Source organism: Acartia tonsa, chromosome 10 (genome assembly GCF_053477335.1).
Source record: "Acartia tonsa isolate MP-2025a chromosome 10, ASM5347733v1, whole genome shotgun sequence".
In the NCBI taxonomy this organism is placed as follows: Eukaryota; Metazoa; Arthropoda; class Copepoda; order Calanoida; family Acartiidae; genus Acartia; species Acartia tonsa.
This window is the reverse complement of record NC_137269.1, coordinates 104438-126318: the sequence shown is the minus strand read 5'-3', so window position 1 is coordinate 126318 and position 21881 is coordinate 104438. Positions and strand designations below refer to the sequence as shown.

Here is a 21881-nt window from a genome sequence, read left to right as displayed (position 1 = left end):
CTACAAAATAAATGAATATATTAAGGTTTCATGATTTTCTAAATATTAATCATCTTTCTCTCTTTCTTTTCAAAATGTTCTCCTGTTTTTAATATCCGACGGGATACCGAATATTGAAACTTTCCGGATACCGGATATCCGGCTGATTTATAATTCCGTATATCCCTTTATCCGGTCGGATACCCGGTAATTTGCCAGATATCGAACGTTGGTCAGATGTCCGGCCGGATACCGGATATCCGGAATTAGTAATCAGTCGGATATCTGGTATCCGGACCAACCCTACTCTTTTTATGATTGCTGGACATCTGCTCGGAATCTTATTTTGTCCGTTTGAAGAAAAAACTATTTTTTTTATTTTCTCATATCTTTATACATGGTATTGAAAAGTATTTGTTCATACTTTACTGTCAAAAGTAACAAAATTTTCCAAAAAAAATTCTTTTTGTCATAAAATATTTTCTCGTATTCATTCGAATCCGGTGGATAGGAACCGGTTCTCATCCATACGAAAAAACTATGTCTAGCATCGTATTGTATCCAGCTTTCTACGAATATAGAAATGTACAATCATAAGATTAAAACAAGTTTTTTTAGCCCCTGCCTTCGGCATCTCGGGGCTAAAAAACCGGTTTTAATCTTTTATTGTACATTCTATATCCGCGGAAAGCTGTTTATAATACTATGAAAGAAATAACTATTCTCATATCTTTTTTTTTCTTAAAAAGTATTTGTTATGACATTGTCATGAAAGTTTGCAATTTAATAAAAATTTATACCCTATTTATGGTTGTATATTAATACCAAATAGGGGTGATGGAAGTCCTTATGACCCCCCCCCCCCCCCACCTTTAAAGCAAACAATAAACTATTTGATTTTATAACCTTTTTCTCTAAGGTCCTATTTTGGCTATTTTAGAGTTAATAGCAGTAAATTGTCAACAACAAAAAATAGCATTCTATGTATAAAATGATAAGCAAAAGCATTGCCGACGCTTTTTGCTAAACTAGTGATTGTATAAATTGTAAGTTTTGTAAAAACAATAGATATCGAAATTCTTTATTAGCTGAAGGATTACACTATTTGTTTTACACAAAAAAAATCTACAAAAAAAAACAGAAAATTAGAACAAAAAGTAACAAAAAACTAGAATAGAAGTAAATTAGTGAAATTAGAGTAAAACACTTTAAGGAGTAGGGTTAAATAACTGTATCTCCTCATCGCATCAACCTTGTGCAACCTTTTCTATTGAGTCATTGAAAATCAACCAATGGTGTCGCTTTTATTAACATAGCCAAGTAGCAGAAAATAATTTAGAAGCATTCGAAAAAGGTCATTGAAAAAGAAAGAGAGGTGGTTGTCTGTTTATACATCTATACTATACATAGATCTGATGTTATGAAGTCATTTTTGCACAGGAAATAACTTTCCCTATAATATAAAATTTATAATATTTATGCAAAGAACCTCATCAATTACCTTGCGAGGCTGTGGCACTGTGACACTATAACATCAGGTTCAACAACCAAAGATAACCAAGATGACTCAAATCTCTCCTTTTCTGTCCAAACACCTGTGGTACTAGGTTATGTAACACCAATCAGAAAACCATTTTTTTTTGGTTGCACGACCTTTGAGTGGAAGTCTTAACTGTGCATCGTAATGGGTTGCACCTGTTTTGGGCCAAGGCATTCCCCCTACTTTAACTAAAAATGTCACGCACCTTATATATTTGCAATATGAACAATTTTTAACGACTTTAGTTATGACGCGGTGTTAAGCCAATATTCAAACCTATCAACTCCTGGACGACGAGTTTTGCTAATATTAGTCTGGTCTAGCAAAATGGGGATAGATGTTACTGCTTTTGGCCCACCTGTCCTATTGACGTCAGGAAATACCCTATACCCCATCTCTTTTCTAGGGGGTTCCTTTTCCCCCACCTTCCCTTTCTTTTTCCCTCTACTATGATGTCAATAGAATAAGTAGGCCAAAAGCTGTGGCATCTATCCCCATTTTCCTAGGGCACTAAACACAGCTAGTACTAGTCGTAATTGTCCTTGTATTTCAGTATCTTGAATGAGAAGAACGAGAGGAAGTTGACCGCCTACCTTATCCACTCCCTCCCACTTCTCATGTCTGCCGTACAGATATTTTGTGGGTAAGTTTACAGTTGCTACGCTCTTGCAGAAAGATGAACGATAAATTGAAACAGGGTTTAGTGTCCAGCAAAAAATAATGTCATACAATACAAATGACCAATGATAGGCCAGTTTACATTGTATTTGACCAATGGTAAATGGTATACTGTCCTATCATTGGTCATTTGTATTGTATGACGTCATTTTTTATTGGACACTATACGCTGTTTCAAATAAATTGATAGTAAAAAGGATGACATTGACAAAACCCATAAAAGCGAAGCTCTGAAACGATAGGACAAACGGACATTAACACTTGTATAGTGTTAGAACTGAATAATCAGAATATAAATGAATAAGAGTCAACGCAAAATTGTGAGTAAATTTGTTAAAAAACTTCTTGATACAGGATAATGTTTACGGATATACATACATTTTTAGGACTTAATTATAGAGTTGCTTTGCTTATAATATTGTACGGATAATTATATCACTATTTTTTATAAAAATTTGTTGCTAAAAAAGTAAAAAATTAACATGTTTAAAATGGACGTACGGACATTCTGGTAATGATTACAGAGTTACTACGCTTTCTAAATCGTACCTAACTATTACACGAATCACCATGCAATGTTTGAAATCGATAGGACAATTCTAACATGCCTAAATTACCGTAAACAGCTATCCGTTCCGGACGGACGGACGTATGGACGGACCAACCCTAATAATATAAAAGCTTCGCTTTTGAAAATGTTTAATAGAATCTACACAGTTAGATTACATATATATTTGTATAGTATGTATAATATTTAATCTTATTTGATTCCTAGTAAGAAGAGTGGTATTAATTAACTTGGTCTAATACACCACAAAGTAAGAGAGTGCCATTATCCTGGCCATTTTAATTACACCCAAGAATGAAATTTATTTGAAACAATGTTTCTTGAGAAGATGATTAAAGTCCCTTCACAGATTATGACGTCATACTATAGAATAGCCAATGAGAGGCCAGTATACACTGTAATTGACCAATGATAAAACTTATGCTGGCCTCTCAGGCTCTCATTGGCTATTCTATCATATGACGTCATAATCTGTGGAGGGACTTTAATCATCTTCGTTTCTTGATTTCAAAATGAAGAACTTTTTAACTGACCCCCAAATATTTTTTTTGCATGTTGGTTATGCCTCTAAAAAAATTATGAAGGGGGGAACAGTTATTATAGTTATACTTTACTCTATACTCTCTAGGGGCACTTGTGGAGGGGAGAGTCGAATTTGATACCCCCACTTTTAATTTTAGTTAAAAACATTTTAATTTTTTTTTTGGGGGGGCGGGGTAATTTTTTTCTAGGGGCGATTTCTCTTGGGAGGGTGATGGTACCCTCCCCCAAAATAGTTATAAACCTTCTCGGGACCTTTGAGAAGCTACCCTGTAAAGGAGAACCCGATCGGTTCAGCGGCTAGTTCTTTAGAGGGTTTAATATGGTTCAATAAATGGTATCATAGAAATTGCTTGTAAAAAAATAAGTATTAATTAAGTTGGTTGATCGTATAAAAAACTTTTACTCTAACTTTTCTGCATTATATAATACACTAAGTTAATATAATAAACAAAACATTATTGAATTGTTCCGTTGAATAGTAGCGAAGTTTTTTTTTGTATAAAGTAGTAAGATTTTTTCTCGTATTCATTTGGATCCGGTGGATAAGAACCGGTTCTCATGAATACGAAAAAACTATGTCTAGCATCGTATTATATCCAGTTTTCTACGAATATAGAAATGTACAATCATAAGATTAAAACCAGTTTTTTTAGCCGGTGCCTTCGGCACCACGGGGCTAAAAAAACTAGTTTTAATCTTATAATTGTACATTCTATATCCGCGAAAAGCCGTTTATAATACGATACGAGAAATAACTATTATCTATTTTAGGGGAGGGTACCACTACCCTTCAAAGAGATATCACACCTCGAGAAAAAAATACTTATTTTTCTTTTTAAAACTCAAATTAAAAATGTGGGTTGTTCGATTCCTTATCCTCCTCCATAATTTAAAAAAAATAAGATGGGGGGGGGGATTGAATTCAATCCCCCACTACCTTAAGCGCCCCTACACTCATGGGGGCGTATTCGCAAGTTTAAAAAAATATTAATTCATTGTCACATTTGGAAGGTTAATTAGTTTGGATTCAATTTATTATTATTTTTACTAAAAGATGGCGCTATTCAACTGTTTGTGAAATAATAGTTCTAATTTCAGTGAACAGATGGCGCTGGTGGCACATTTAGTTGGAATTGATCAGCTTGGCTATGAGAAAGAACTAGGAATGACTCCATGTGTAAGTATATTTTCAATTAGGCATTTCTTCTTTTATTTATTTAAAGTGTAACAGTTATATAAGTATAAGCCTGCGTAGCTCTATTTAACCCAACCTAACTTAACTTTTTCTTATTTAATAAGGGAAAAGTAACTTGTGCAAAATTGCATATGTTCAATTAAAAGCGATTATCAAGTCTAGCTGTTCTTAATATTGACAAAACGCATAGTATAATTAAACGCATATTTCATAACAGTTAGACTTAATAATCGCTTTTGATTGGAAGCTTACTCACAATACACAATAATGCACAAGATACTTCTCCCTTTGTCATAATCCACAAAGAAAATATGTATATTGTATATTGGCCTTAAATTTTAAATTTGCTTAGCAGTCTTAATTTTATTCTAAAAAAACAGCTTTACTTCTCATATCACAAACAGACAGACAAGTAAACAGGCAGACAAATGGACAGACAGACAGACAAACAGACAGACAGACAAATAGACAGACAGACAAACAGACAGACAAACAGACAGACAAACAGACAGACAAAGAGACAGACAGACAGACAGACAAACAGACAGACAAACAGACAGACAAATAGACAGACAAACAGACAGACAAACAGACAGACAGACAGACAGACAGACAGACAGACAAACAGACAGACAGACAAATAGACAGACAGACAAATGAAAATAGAAAAAGACAGGAAGAAAGTAAACACACAGACAAGTAGATGGAACATCAAATAATGAAATTATTGTATCTCAGGTGATGAAGAATGACAAAAGCTGGCGTGGTATGCTGATCAAGGACAACGAGGGAGACTGGGGCGTAGCCGTGGCGGCCTGGAGGGGTATGAAGAAGGGAGAGCCAGGGGTTTCAGGTATAATATATTGTTAGACAGATATACATTACATGTAGGTAGAGGGACATACAGACCAAAAATAATAGATAGCAAAACAAACAGGCAGACTAACAAATAAACAGACACAAAAATATTAAGACAAACAGCATAACAGACAAAAAGACATACAGACATACAAACAGGCAGAAATACTGACAGAAAAACAGACAGACAAATTGACAAAAAGACAAACAGACAGACAAACAGACAGATAAATAGACAGACAAACAGACAGACAAACAGACAGATAAATAGACAGACAAACACACAGACAAACACACAGATAAATAGACAGACAAACAGACAGATAAATAGACAGACAAACACACAGACAAACACACAGATAAATAGACAGACAAACAGACAGGTTGATTCTAAAAAAATAATATTAAGGTTCAGCTCATGAGGAAGGAAAGCCCGGAGTGAAAGGGAATCCTGGCCATTTTGCTATGAAGTTTATTAATCTGAGGTAAGCAGTTGTACCTGTCTATAGTGTAATAACAAAATGGGGATTGATAACACTGCTTTTGGCTTACCTATTCTATTAACATCAGGAAATCCCCAATGCCCCATCTATTTTTTAGAGGGCTTCTTTCTCCCTTCCCTTTTTCTTTCACTCTAATGTGACGACAATAAAATATGTAGGCCAAAAGCGGTGACATCTATCCCCATTTTCCTAGGACACTTAACACAGCTTTTAACTAGTTTATTTCGCAATGGAACGAAATATATAAAAATGCCTGTTTTTTATATGAATATCAAAGAGGGGGGGGGGAGCAAAAGCTTGTTTAACTCTTTCAAAATGTATTACAAACTTTGCATGTTAACTCCTATAACAGTTAGGTATGATTTAGGAAGCGTTGCAACAATAATAAGCGAGGCAACTCAATAATCAAATCCTAAAAATGAAAGTATGTCCTTTTGCTGACATCCTGGATTTGCACAACAAATTTATGAATAATTTAGTTTAGGCTTACAAACTAATGTTCTGTTTTTTTAAGTTCTGACACTCTACAAGTGCAATGTTCGTTTGTCCTTCCTTCTGATTGTACAACCTCGCATTTATAGATGTTGTTTTTTTCAGACGCCCCGGCTCGAAGCCCGTATTTGTGGTATTGCCATCCACATCCCAGAAAAAATACACATTCTACATTAATAATGTCAAGGTAATGTTATTAAAAAAAGGGTTAGGCAATTGTCCCCGCAGGGTCAGAGCCTCCGCAGAAATAGGAGATAAAGCTACTATGAAAATACGACGAAACGCCCTTAAAAGGCGACGTCACGAAACCTACAATACCCTAGAAAGTTTTTCTAATTTAGTCCGTGTCCACGCATAATATTGGATAATGACACTAATCCTAATCGTATTTAGATTCACCATATTTCCACTTAAAAATAAAAAGTTAAAATATTATATCCAAAAAAATCTTTTGTCAAAAGCAACCTTACAACTAGCGCCAGTCGGTTTTCAAAAAAAAACGCTGAGAATAGTGAAAAATAGCCAGCGCTAGTCTCGGTTCAAAGATAGCACAGCATACTTTTGACACAACAATCATAATAACATTTTCTGATTTAAAAAAAACAAGAAGAACACCTAAATTTATCTGTAAGCCAATCATCTCTACATTTGTTTTTTTTATGGAATAGCAGTTTTGAATTTGAAATCCCGTTGACAAAAGATTTTTTGGATATCTTTGGCCTTTTAAGTTTCAGTTAAAATATCCAGAAGAGCTAAAAACCTGCACATTGCTGAAAAATTGTTAAAAACCGCCGTGCTACCGTTATCTGTTGATTTTTAGAGGCCTGTCGCTAGTTAGCCAGTAGAGTTAGAGAGATAAAATTTTGTACATGTATTTCTAGGCCCCTAAAGTAACTTTTAAGGTCACTAGAAGAATGAAATGAACCTAGTAATAGTGTCTAACTTTTTATCTTTGTGACGTAACAAAAATCCATCTCTTATTTAGGGGTTTCCTTTCCCACCTCCCCTCTCATCCTTCGATTTTTGTTACGTCACAAAGATAAAAAGTTAGACACTATTACTAGGTTCGAATGAAATTCAAAAAAAGTGTATTTTAAGTAACACATCTTATCTATCTATCTATCTATCCATACAGGTGAACCTGAAGAAGGGAACTATCACAGTGCCCCCTGGTGAGAAGGAGGTGGTGCAACACATATCTATCTATCTATCTATCTATCCATACAGGTGAACCTGAAGAAGGGAACTATCACAGTGCCTCCTGGTGAGAAGGAGGTGGTGCAACACATATCTATCTATCTATCTATCTATCCATACAGGTGAACCTGAAGAAGGGAACTATCACAGTGCCCCCTGATGAGAAGGAGGTGGTGCAACACATATCTATCTATCTATCTATATATCCATACAGGTGAACCTGAAGAAGGGAACTATCACAGTGCCCCCTGGTGAGAAGGAGGTGGTGCAACACATATCTATCTATCTATCTATATATCCATACAGGTGAACCTGAAGAAGGGAACTATCACAGTTTCCCCTGGTGAGAAGGAGGTGGTGCAACACATATCTATCTATCTATCTATATATCAATACAGGTGAACCTGAAGAAGGGAACTATCACAGTGCCCCCTGGTGAGAAGGAGGTGGTGCAACACATATCTATCTATCTATCTATATATCCATACAGGTGAACCTGAAGAAGGGAACTATCACAGTGCCTCCTGGTGAGAAGGAGGTGGTGCAACACATATCTATCTATCTATCTATATATCCATACAGGTGAACCTGAAGAAGGGAACTATCACAGTGCCCCCTGGTGAGAAGGAGGTGGTGCAACACATATCTATCTATCTATCTATATATCCATACAGGTGAACCTGAAGAAGGGAACTATCACAGTTTCCCCTGGTGAGAAGGAGGTGGTGCAACACATATCTATCTATCTATCTATATATCAATACAGGTGAACCTGAAGAAGGGAACTATCACAGTGCCTCCTGGTGAGAAGGAGGTGGTGCAACACATTGGCCTGGCCTTCGTCATAGCCACCCTCTACCTCTTGGTGCAGCCAAGACCAAAGATAGTAAAAACGGTTATTATTATTTAGTTCAAAAAATGTAGCTGTGTTTGGTGCCCTAGGAAAATGGGGATAGATGTCATTGCTTTTGGCCTGCCTATTACATTTATGTTAAGAAATACCATACACCCTATCTCTTTTCTAGGGGGTTTCTTTCCTCCTTCCTTTTCTCTTTCCCTCTACTATGACGTCAATATAATAGGTATGCCAAAAGCGGTGACATCTATCCATATTTTCCTAGGGCACTATACAGTATACATAGCTACCTAAAAAGCCATATATACAATGAAACTTTTTTTTGTTAATTAAGCAATTTACCAGATATCTAAATTAACGATACATTAAAGAACAAAAAATAAACTTTCCTTAGATTAAAATTATTGATAAAAAAGTTTGGACACTTCTAGTTTGAAATAAGGGAGTGAGGGGACATTGGACTGTTAATTACACTGGTACCCAAAATTTTATAACTATGGTTTTAAAAACTTTGGGTTCTTTATTGAAATTTGATTGGTTAATGTACACAAAAAAATAGTTTTTTTAATTGCCTCGATAATTTTAGAATTACATACCAAAAAAAGTTTCATTGTGGGACTTAATTGCTTACTTACAAAACGTATTTATGTAAAGGACAGAGGAAAAATATCTCTCATTACGAAAATAATTATCTCAGAGATTTTACTTTAACAAGGATGACAACATCCATAAAAGCGGAGCTCTGAAACTGTAGGACAAAAAAACATTGATAATTGTAGAGTGTCAGAACTGAATAATCAGAATATAAATGTATAAAAGTCGAAACAAAATTTTAAGTAAATTTGCTTAAAAAACTGCTTAAATAAATAATACTGTTTAAGGACATACTTACATTTTTAAAACTTGATTATAGAGATGCTTCGCTTATAACATTGTTTTTTTGTCCTAGGAATCAGTAATCCAAAAATCAGATCAATCGAATAATCTAATCACATAAAAATTAGCTGTTAAGGATCAACACGTTTAAAATGGATATACGAATATTCTAAAATTACTATAGGAATCATCTTGCAAAGTTTGAAATCGATAAGGCAATTCTAGCATGCCTAAATTAGCGAAAATAGCTATCCGTTCCGGACGGACCGACCCTGACTATAGAAAAGCTTTGCTTTTAAAATGATTTCTTGATATAAGTAAGTACAAAATATATGTTTTTATATAATATATCTATCATCTATCAAATTATATTTATAATGATTATTTTTATATTACTTGTATAGTACATGGTTCTTATATTGTGTCTATCTATAATACAAAGTAGAACAATGTCTGTCTGTTTGTTTGTTGCGAAGGATCTTGGGGTGGTTTTTGGCTATTTTCCTAGCATATCCTTCTTCTCCTAGAGGCTGGTGGTGAAGCAACTAGTCTGTGTTATAATTTATTTAAATATCTAGCCGAGTGTAAAACCACCACTCTAAATTAATTTACAATTCCTATAGGATACACTCGGTCAGTTAAATTTGAATTGCCGAATGTGTACACAGTTTCTTCGGTGTTTCCTCATCCTATCTTAATATTTACTATAAGCTAAAAAAAACTTCAAACTTTAAAAAAAATCAAAATTTGAAAAATTAAAATTTTGAATGCATAATGTATAAATCGTTTACGCATTTAAATATTGATTTTTTTAAAAAAAAGTTTTAAGTTTTTCAGCTAGTAGTAAATATTAAGATAGGATGCAGAAACACCGAGGAAACTGTGTAAACATTCGGCAATTCAAATTCAACTGATCATACACTCAAATTAAGTGCTCCTAAACAAAGCTAAATTTTATAATAGCAAAACTTTGGTTGTCTCAGGCTTCTAGAGGGATAAGACAATAGCCGATAATTTGATGTACATTTCCAAATGATTAAACACAAAATTATCCCTTCTGTAGATAACAATTAGTGTTTTACACGTTTGAACTCTTAGCTTATTGAATTAGCCAAGAAGGTAATTCAAGTCCCTCCACAGATTATGACATCATACTATAGAATAGCCAATGAGATGGCAGCATAAATTTTACCATTGTTCCATTACAGTGTATACTGGCCTCTCACTGGCTATTCTATCGAATAACGTCATAATCTGTAGAGGGAATTTAATCATCTTTACCAGCCAATCAAAATCAAATAAAAGTCCATGGGTTGTTGAGCCAACGAATGAGAAAACGTTTATGTAAAACTTTGGGGACTAGTGTAATAGACAGATCAATGTCCCTTCCCTCCTTTCGGAAATATTTTTTGGGGGAGGGTAAGGTTTCCTATCGAAAGATAAACCCTCTCCACAACATAGGGGGAAGGGGGGGGGGGTATTGAAAAACTTTTGGATTTATTTTATTTTATGCTAATGTTGAATATTGGTTTAATAGTATAAATACCTTTAGATTGGTTAGGGTTACCTATATAGTATATATTTAGATTTAAACTAATGGAGCTTCTAAAAGCATTATACAGATACAGATTTGATTTGCAAAACAATTATATCCATAATTATCTCATAACAAAATGAAAGTAATACATATGTTAAAGAAACTTAATGAAAGTGATAATAATGTGATTCATGTACTTTTTCTCAGTGATCTAAAGGGATAAGATTATGGCCGATAAATTGATTTACATTCACAAAATTACCCCTTCTGTAGATTACAATTAGTGGTTGAAACTTTTGGACGCCCAACTTGATAAACCAACCAATCAAAATTAAAGTATAGGTAAAGTTGTTGAGCCAACGAATAAGAATACATTGTCGTATTCTATATTCTACCTATATAGTATATATCTGATGTATTTTTATCCTTATCCAACCTTATCTCTATCTATATATATTAGCGGATTTGCCCCTAGAAACCTCTAGGGGCACTTGAGGGAAGTTGACCATACACTTTTTTTTTTGGGGGGGGGGCATTCTTTCAAGGGGCGATTTCTATTGGGAGGGTGGAGATTCCCTTTCCCAAAGTAGTTATAAACCTTCCTTAAAAGAAGCTTCGCTGTAAAGAAGAACCATATCGGTTCAGCAGTTAGCAAGATCATTCGGCACAGACAAACAGATACTCAGACACAGATCCTGTTACTTTTATATAAAGATAATCATCTTTCTTTATCTATTTTTAAAATGAGAAGCAATTATATTTAACTTTTAAATCTCAAAATATAATTATCTTTTTATTTATCATCATTACCTTTTTAGTAGCGAATTCACTTTGTCTGTCCGTCAGTCAGTCAATCAGTCAGTAACGCTATAATTAAGTATAAAACATCAATAGCGGTTGGACTGCTTTTAAGCAGCTTTTTATCCGCTTTTACTTTTTACAACAGATTTTCTCGTCTCCTACAGGAGATACAAGGCTGAAACTTCTTGCCAATATTCCCTTCTTTATGCTCCATAATTAGATATGAAAAATCTATGGTAGTCTGACCGCTTTTAAGCAGCTTTTTAGCTGCTTTTCTTTTAATAACTTTCAGGCACAAATCTTAATTTTTTAATGTTTCGTGATTTTAAGTTTTTGCATATTTATTTGCATATATCTCTCATTCTTTTCTTTGTTATGATAACAGTTAATCTACTTTATATCTCCGTTTGTCTATTTCATTATAGATTTTTTGCTTTGCTACTTATGGACGTTGTCATCCTTGTTTATTTATTTTTGCCTTATGTTTCTAAACTATTATCTATCTATATTTGTATCTATCTTTCTATCTGTCTATTTTATGTATTATTTGACAAAAAGGAAGTATCAAAAAGAGGAGTAAGATTAAATCTTTTTGAATGTATAGATCTATATTTTATATATATATGTGTATAAAAAAGGCAGTAGTAAAAAGAGTAGTAAAAGTATGTATAATTGTATCTATCTATATCTCTACCTATCTATTTATATATCTAGGAGGTAGTAGTAAAAAGAGTAGTAAAAGTATGTATAATTGTATCTATCTATATCTCTACCTATCTATGTATATATCTAGGAGGTAGTAGTAAAAAGAGTAGTAAAAGTATGAATAATTGTATCTATCTATATCTCTACCTATCTATTTATATATCTAGGAGGTAGTAGTAAAAAGAGTAGTAAAAGTATGAATAATTGTATCTATCTATATCTCTACCTATCTATGTATATATCTTGGAGGCAGTAGTAAAAAGAGTAGTAAAAGTATGTATAATTGTATCTATCTATATCTCTACCTATCTATGTATATATCTAGGAGGTAGTAGTAAAAAGAGTAGTAAAAGTATGAATAATTGTATCTATCTATATCTCTACCTATCTATGTATATATCTTGGAGGCAGTAGTAAAAAGAGTAGTAAAAGTATGTATAATTGTATCTATCTATATCTCTACCTATCTATGTATATATCTAGGAGGCAGTAGTAAAAAGAGTAGTAAAAGTATGAATAATTGTATCTATCTATCTATATCTCTACCTATCTATTTATATATCTAGGAGGCAGTAGTAAAAAGAGTAGTAAAAGTATGTATAATTGTATCTATCTATATCTCTACCTATCTATGTATATATCTAGGAGGTAGTAGTAAAAAGAGTAGTAAAAGTATGTATAATTGTATCTATCTATATCTCTACCTATCTATGTATATATCTAGGAGGTAGTAGTAAAAAGAGTAGTAAAAGTATGAATAATTGTATCTATCTATATCTCTACCTATCTATTTATATATCTAGGAGGTAGTAGTAAAAAGAGTAGTAAAAGTATGAATAATTGTATCTATCTATATCTCTACCTATCTATGTATATATCTTGGAGGCAGTAGTAAAAAGAGTAGTAAAAGTATGTATAATTGTATCTATCTATATCTCTACCTATCTATGTATATATCTAGGAGGTAGTAGTAAAAAGAGTAGTAAAAGTATGAATAATTGTATCTATCTATATCTCTACCTATCTATGTATATATCTTGGAGGTAGTAGTAAAAAGAGTAGTAAAAGTATGTATAATTGTATCTATCTATATCTCTACCTATCTATGTATATATCTTGGAGGTAGTAGTAAAAAGAGTAGTAAAAGTATGTATAATTGTATCTATCTATATCTCTACCTATCTATTTATATATCTAGGAGGTAGTAGTAAAAAGAGTAGTAAAAGTATGTATAATTGTATCTATCTATATCTCTACCTATCTATGTATATATCTAGGAGGTAGTAGTAAAAAGAGTAGTAAAAGTATGAATAATTGTATCTATCTATATCTCTACCTATCTATGTATATATCTTGGAGGTAGTAGTAAAAAGAGTAGTAAAAGTATGTATAATTGTATCTATCTATATCTCTACCTATCTATGTATATATCTAGGAGGTAGTAGTAAAAAGAGTAGTAAAAGTATGAATAATTGTATCTATCTATATCTCTACCTATCTATGTATATATCTTGGAGGCAGTAGTAAAAAGAGTAGTAAAAGTATGTATAATTGTATCTATCTATATCTCTACCTATCTATGTATATATCTAGGAGGCAGTAGTAAAAAGAGTAGTAAAAGTATGAATAATTGTATCTATCTATCTATATCTCTACCTATCTATTTATATATCTAGGAGGCAGTAGTAAAAAGAGTAGTAAAAGTATGTATAATTGTATCTATCTATATCTCTACCTATCTATGTATATATCTAGGAGGTAGTAGTAAAAAGAGTAGTAAAAGTATGTATAATTGTATCTATCTATATCTCTACCTATCTATGTATATATCTAGGAGGTAGTAGTAAAAAGAGTAGTAAAAGTATGAATAATTGTATCTATCTATATCTCTACCTATCTATTTATATATCTAGGAGGTAGTAGTAAAAAGAGTAGTAAAAGTATGAATAATTGGATCTATCTATATCTCTACCTATCTATTTATATATCTAGGAGATAGTAGTAAAAGAGTAGTAAAAGTATGTATAATTGTATCTATCTATATCTCTACCTATCTATATATATATCTAGGAGGCAGTAGTAAAAAGAGTAGTAAAAGTATGAATAATTGTATCTATCTATATCTCTACCTATCTATGTATATATCTAGAAGGCAGTAGTAAAAAGAGGAGTAAAAGTATGTATAATTGTATCTATCTATCTATATCTCTACCTATCTATGTATATATCTAAGAGGCAGTAGTAAAAAGAGGAGTAAAAGTATGAATAATTGTATCTATCTATATCTCTACCTATCTATGTATATATCTAGGAGGTAGTAGTAAAAAGAGGAGTAAAAGTATGAATAATTGTATCTATCTATATCTCTACCTATCTATGTATATATCTAAGAGGCAGTAGTAAAAAGAGGAGTAAAAGTATGAATAATTGTATCTATCTATATCTCTACCTATCTATGTATATATCTAGGAGGTAGTAGTAAAAAGAGGAGTAAAAGTATGTATAATTGTATCTATCTATATCTCTACCTATCTATGTATATATCTAGGAGGTAGTAGTAAAAAGAGGAGTAAAAGTATGTATAATTGTATCTATCTATATCTCTACCTATCTATGTATATATCTAGGAGGTAGTAGTAAAAAGAGGAGTAAAAGTATGTATAATTGTATCTATCTATATCTCTACCTATCTATGTATATATCTAGGAGGTAGTAGTAAAAAGAGGAGTAAAAGTATGTATAATTGTATCTATCTATATCTCTACCTATCTATGTATATATCTAGGAGGTAGTAGTAAAAAGAGGAGTAAAAGTATGAATAATTGTATCTATCTATATCTCTACCTATCTATTTATATATCTAGGAGGTAGTAGTAAAAAGAGGAGTAAAAGTATTTATAATTGTATCTATCTATATCTCTACCTATCTATGTATATATCTAGGAGGTAGTAGTAAAAAGAGGAGTAAAAGTATGTATAATTGTATCTATCTATATCTCTACCTATCTATGTATATATCTAGGAGGCAGTAGTAAAAAGAGGAGTAAAAGTATGTATAATTGTATCTATCTATATCTCTACCTATCTATGTATATATCTTGGAGGCAGTAGTAAAAAGAGTAGTAAAAGTATGTATAATTGTATCTATCTATATCTCTACCTATCTATGTATATATCTAGGAGGTAGTAGTAAAAAGAGTAGTAAAAGTATGAATAATTGTATCTATCTATATCTCTACCTATCTATGTATATATCTAGGAGGTAGTAGTAAAAAGGGTAGTAAAAGTATGTATAATTGTATCTATCTATATCTCTACCTATCTATGTATATATCTAGGAGATAGTAGTAAAAGAGTAGTAAAAGTATGAATAATTGTATCTATCTATATCTCTACCTATCTATTTATATATCTAGGAGATAGTAGTAAAAGAGTAGTAAAAGTATGTATAAGTGTATCTATCTATATCTCTACCTATCTATGTATATATCTAGAAGGCAGTAGCAAAAAGAGGAGTAAATGTATGTATAATTGTATCTATCTATCTATATCTCTACCTATCTATGTATATATCTTGGAGGCAGTAGTAAAAAGAGGAGTAAAAGTATGTATAATTGTATCTATCTATATCTCTACCTATCTATATATATATCTTGGAGGTAGTAGTAAAAAGAGTAGTAAAAGTATGAATAATTGTATCTATCTATATCTCTACCTATCTATGTATATATCTAAGAGGCAGTAGTAAAAAGAGGAGTAAAAGTATGAATAATTGTATCTATCTATATCTCTACCTATCTATGTATATATCTAGGAGGTAGTAGTAAAAAGAGTAGTAAAAGTATGAATAATTGTATCTATCTATATCTCTACCTATCTATGTATATATCTTGGAGGCAGTAGTAAAAAGAGTAGTAAAAGTATGTATAATTGTATCTATCTATATCTCTACCTATCTATGTATATATCTAGGAGGTAGTAGTAAAAAGAGTAGTAAAAGTATGTATAATTGTATCTATCTATATCTCTACCTATCTATGTATATATCTTGGAGGCAGTAGTAAAAAGAGTAGTAAAAGTATGTATAATTGTATCTATCTATATCTCTACCTATCTATGTATATATCTAGGAGGTAGTAGTAAAAAGAGGAGTAAAAGTATGAATAATTGTATCTATCTATATCTCTACCTATCTATTTATATATCTAGGAGGTAGTAGTAAAAAGAGGAGTAAAAGTATGTATAATTGTATCTATCTATATCTCTACCTATCTATGTATATATCTAGGAGGTAGTAGTAAAAAGAGGAGTAAAAGTATGTATAATTGTATCTATCTATATCTCTACCTATCTATGTATATATCTAGGAGGCAGTAGTAAAAAGAGGAGTAAAAGTATGTATAATTGTATCTATCTATATACCTACCTATCTATGTATATATCTAGGAGGCAGTAGTAAAAAGAGGAGTAAAAGTATGTATAATTGTATCTATCTATATCTCTACCTATCTATGTATATATCTTGGAGGCAGTAGTAAAAAGAGTAGTAAAAGTATGTATAATTGTATCTATCTATATCTCTACCTATCTATGTATATATCTAGGAGGTAGTAGTAAAAAGAGTAGTAAAAGTATGAATAATTGTATCTATCTATATCTCTACCTATCTATGTATATATCTAGGAGGTAGTAGTAAAAAGGGTAGTAAAAGTATGTATAATTGTATCTATCTATATCTCTACCTATCTATGTATATATCTAGGAGATAGTAGTAAAAGAGTAGTAAAAGTATGAATAATTGTATCTATCTATATCTCTACCTATCTATTTATATATCTAGGAGATAGTAGTAAAAGAGTAGTAAAAGTATGTATAAGTGTATCTATCTATATCTCTACCTATCTATGTATATATCTAGAAGGCAGTAGCAAAAAGAGGAGTAAATGTATGTATAATTGTATCTATCTATCTATATCTCTACCTATCTATGTATATATCTTGGAGGCAGTAGTAAAAAGAGGAGTAAAAGTATGTATAATTGTATCTATCTATATCTCTACCTATCTATATATATATCTTGGAGGTAGTAGTAAAAAGAGTAGTAAAAGTATGAATAATTGTATCTATCTATATCTCTACCTATCTATGTATATATCTAAGAGGCAGTAGTAAAAAGAGGAGTAAAAGTATGAATAATTGTATCTATCTATATCTCTACCTATCTATGTATATATCTAGGAGGTAGTAGTAAAAAGAGTAGTAAAAGTATGAATAATTGTATCTATCTATATCTCTACCTATCTATGTATATATCTTGGAGGCAGTAGTAAAAAGAGTAGTAAAAGTATGTATAATTGTATCTATCTATATCTCTACCTATCTATGTATATATCTAGGAGGTAGTAGTAAAAAGAGTAGTAAAAGTATGTATAATTGTATCTATCTATATCTCTACCTATCTATGTATATATCTTGGAGGCAGTAGTAAAAAGAGTAGTAAAAGTATGTATAATTGTATCTATCTATATCTCTACCTATCTATGTATATATCTAGGAGGTAGTAGTAAAAAGAGGAGTAAAAGTATGAATAATTGTATCTATCTATATCTCTACCTATCTATTTATATATCTAGGAGGTAGTAGTAAAAAGAGGAGTAAAAGTATGTATAATTGTATCTATCTATATCTCTACCTATCTATGTATATATCTAGGAGGTAGTAGTAAAAAGAGGAGTAAAAGTATGTATAATTGTATCTATCTATATCTCTACCTATCTATGTATATATCTAGGAGGCAGTAGTAAAAAGAGGAGTAAAAGTATGTATAATTGTATCTATCTATATCTCTACCTATCTATGTATATATCTTGGAGGCAGTAGTAAAAAGAGTAGTAAAAGTATGTATAATTGTATCTATCTATATCTCTACCTATCTATTTATATATCTAGGAGGTAGTAGTAAAAAGAAGAGTAAAAGTATGTATAATTGTATCTATCTATATCTCTACCTATCTATGTATATATCTAGGAGGTAGTAGTAAAAAGAGTAGTAAAAGTATGAATAATTGTATCTATCTATATCTCTACCTATCTATTTATATATCTAGGAGGTAGTAGTAAAAAGAGTAGTAAAAGTATGAATAATTGTATCTATCTATATCTCTACCTATCTATGTATATATCTTGGAGGCAGTAGTAAAAAGAGTAGTAAAAGTATGTATAATTGTATCTATCTATATCTCTACCTATCTATGTATATATCTAGGAGGTAGTAGTAAAAAGAGTAGTAAAAGTATGAATAATTGTATCTATCTATATCTCTACCTATCTATGTATATATCTAGGAGGTAGTAGTAAAAAGAGTAGTAAAAGTATGTATAATTGTATCTATCTATATACCTACCTATCTATGTATATATCTAGGAGGCAGTAGTAAAAAGAGTAGTAAAAGTATGTATAATTGTATCTATCTATATCTCTACCTATCTATGTATATATCTAGGAGGTAGTAGTAAAAAGAGTAGTAAAAGTATGTATAATTGTATCTATCTATATCTCTACCTATCTATGTATATATCTAGGAGGCAGTAGTAAAAAGAGTAGTAAAAGTATGAATAATTGTATCTATCTATCTATATCTCTACCTATGTATATATCTAAGAGGTAGTAGTAAAAAGAGTAGTAAAAGTATGTATAATTGTATCTATCTATATCTCTACCTATCTATGTATATATCTAGGAGATAGTAGTAAAAAGAGTAGTAAAAGTATGTATAATTGTATCTATCTATATCTCTACCTATCTATGTATATATCTAGGAGGTAGTAGCAAAAAGAGGAGTAAAAGTATGTATAATTATATCTATCTATATCTCTACCTATCTATATATATATCTAGGAGGCAGTAGTAAAAAGAGTAGTAAAAGTATGTATAATTGTATCTATCTATATCTCTATCTATCTATGTATATATCTAGGAGGTAGTAGTAAAAAGAGGAGTAAAAGTATGTATAATTGTATCTATCTATATCTCTACCTATCTATGAATATATCTAGGAGGCAGTAGCAAAAAGAGGAGTAAAAGTATGTATAATTGTATCTATCTATATCTCTACCTATCTATGTATATATCTAGGAGGCAGTAGTAAAAAGAGGAGTAAAAGTATGTATAATTGTATCTATCTATATCTCTACCTATCTATGTATATATCTAGGAGATAGTAGTAAAAGAGTAGTAAAAGTATGTATAATTGTATCTATCTATATCTCTACCTATCTATGTATATATCTAGGAGGTAGTAGTAAAAAGAGTAGTAAAAGTATGTATAATTGTATCTATCTATATCTCTACCTATCTATGTATATATCTAGGAGATAGTAGTAAAAAGAGTAGTAAAAGTATGTATAATTGTATCTATCTATATCTCTACCTATCTATGTATATATCTAGGAGATAGTAGTAAAAGAGTAGTAAAAGTATGTATAATTGTATCTATCTATATCTCTACCTATCTATGTATATATCTAGGAGGTAGTAGTAAAAAGAGTAGTAAAAGTATGTATAATTGTATCTATCTATATCTCTACCTATCTATTTATATATCTAGGAGGTAGTAGTAAAAAGAGTAGTAAAAGTATGTATAATTGTATCTATCTATATCTCTACCTATCTATGTATATATCTAGGAGGTAGTAGTAAAAAGAGTAGTAAAAGTATGTATAATTGTATCTATCTATATCTCTACCTATCTATGTATATATCTAGGAGGCAGTAGTAAAAAGAGTAGTAAAAGTATGAATAATTGTATCTATCTATCTATATCTCTACCTATGTATATATCTAAGAGGTAGTAGTAAAAAGAGTAGTAAAAGTATGAATAATTGTATCTATCTATATCTCTACCTATCTATGTATATATCTAGGAGGTAGTAGTAAAAAGAGTAGTAAAAGTATGTATAATTGTATCTTTCTATATCTCTACCTATCTATGTATATATCTAGGAGATAGTAGTAAAAAGAGTAGTAAAAGTATGTATAATTGTATCTATCTATATCTCTACCTATCTATGTATATATCTAGGAGGTAGTAGCAAAAAGAGGAGTAAAAGTATGTATAATTATATCTATCTATATATATATCTAGGAGGCAGTAGTAAAAAGAGTAGTAAAAGTATGTATAATTGTATCTATCTATATCTCTATCTATCTATGTATATATCTAGGAGGTAGTAGTAAAAAGAGGAGTAAAAGTATGTATAATTGTATCTATCTATATCTCTACCTATCTATGAATATATCTAGGAGGCAGTAGCAAAAAGAGGAGTAAAAGTATGTATAATTGTATCTATCTATATCTCTACCTATCTATGTATATATCTAGGAGGCAGTAGTAAAAAGAGGAGTAAAAGTATGTATAATTGTATCTATCTATATCTCTACCTATCTATGTATATATCTAGGAGATAGTAGTAAAAGAGTAGTAAAAGTATGTATAATTGTATCTATCTATATCTCTACCTATCTATGTATATATCTAGGAGGTAGTAGTAAAAAGAGTAGTAAAAGTATGTATAATTGTATCTATCTATATCTCTACCTATCTATTTATATATCTAGGAGGTAGTAGTAAAAAGAGTAGTAAAAGTATGTATAATTGTATCTATCTATATCTCTACCTATCTATGTATATATCTAGGAGGTAGTAGTAAAAAGAGTAGTAAAAGTATGAATAATTGTATCTATCTATATCTCTACCTATCTATGTATATATCTAAGAGGCAGTAGTAAAAAGAGTAGTAAAAGTATGTATAATTGTATCTATCTATATCTCTACCTATCTATGTATATATCTAGGAGGTAGTAGCAAAAAGAGTAGTAAACGTATGTATAATTGTATCTATCTATATCTCTACCTATCTATGTATATATCTAGGAGGTAGTAGTAAAAAGAAGAGTAAAAGTATGTATAATTGTATCTATCTATATCTCTACCTATCTATGTATATATCTAGGAGGCAGTAGCAAAAAGAGGAGTAAAGAACGTGAACACATTTTACAAAGACAATGGAGAGTGTCTGATGTTGTATGCCTGCGGGTGGAGCGAATACCAGGTTCTATCTATCTATCTATCTATCTATCTATCTATCTATCTATCTATCTATCTATCTATCTATCTATCTATCTATCTATCTATCTATCTATCTATCTATCTATCTATCTATCTATCTATCTATCTATCTATCTATCTATCTATCTATCTATCTATCTATCTATCTATCTATCTATCTATCTATCTATCTATCTATCTATCTATCTATCTATCTATCTATATATCTATCTATCTATCTATCTATCTATCTATCTATCTATCTATCTATCTATCTATCTATCTATCTATCTATCTATCTATCTATCTATCTATCTATCTATCTATCTATCTATCTATCTGTCTATCTATCTATCTATCTATCTATCTATCTATCTATCTATCTATCTATCTATCTATCTATCTATCTATCTATCTATCTATCTATCTATCTATCTATCTATCTAT

At 31.0% G+C, this 21881-nt stretch overlaps 1 protein-coding gene across 1 annotated transcript in view; it reads left to right on the top strand.

The window, feature by feature from the left end:
• The window catches only part of LOC145330679 (uncharacterized), a 41968-nt gene that overhangs the window by 19192 nt on the left and 895 nt on the right, over nucleotides 1-21881 (top strand). Inside the window, exons 6-12 of the mRNA XM_080175337.1 lie at nucleotides 2073-2162; nucleotides 4407-4485; nucleotides 5242-5356; nucleotides 5771-5846; nucleotides 6462-6543; nucleotides 8320-8448; nucleotides 21340-21438. Of these exons, the coding sequence (XP_080031463.1) occupies nucleotides 2073-2162; nucleotides 4407-4485; nucleotides 5242-5356; nucleotides 5771-5846; nucleotides 6462-6543; nucleotides 8320-8448; nucleotides 21340-21438 (670 nt within the window). The remainder of the gene's footprint in view (nucleotides 1-2072; nucleotides 2163-4406; nucleotides 4486-5241; nucleotides 5357-5770; nucleotides 5847-6461; nucleotides 6544-8319; nucleotides 8449-21339; nucleotides 21439-21881) is intronic.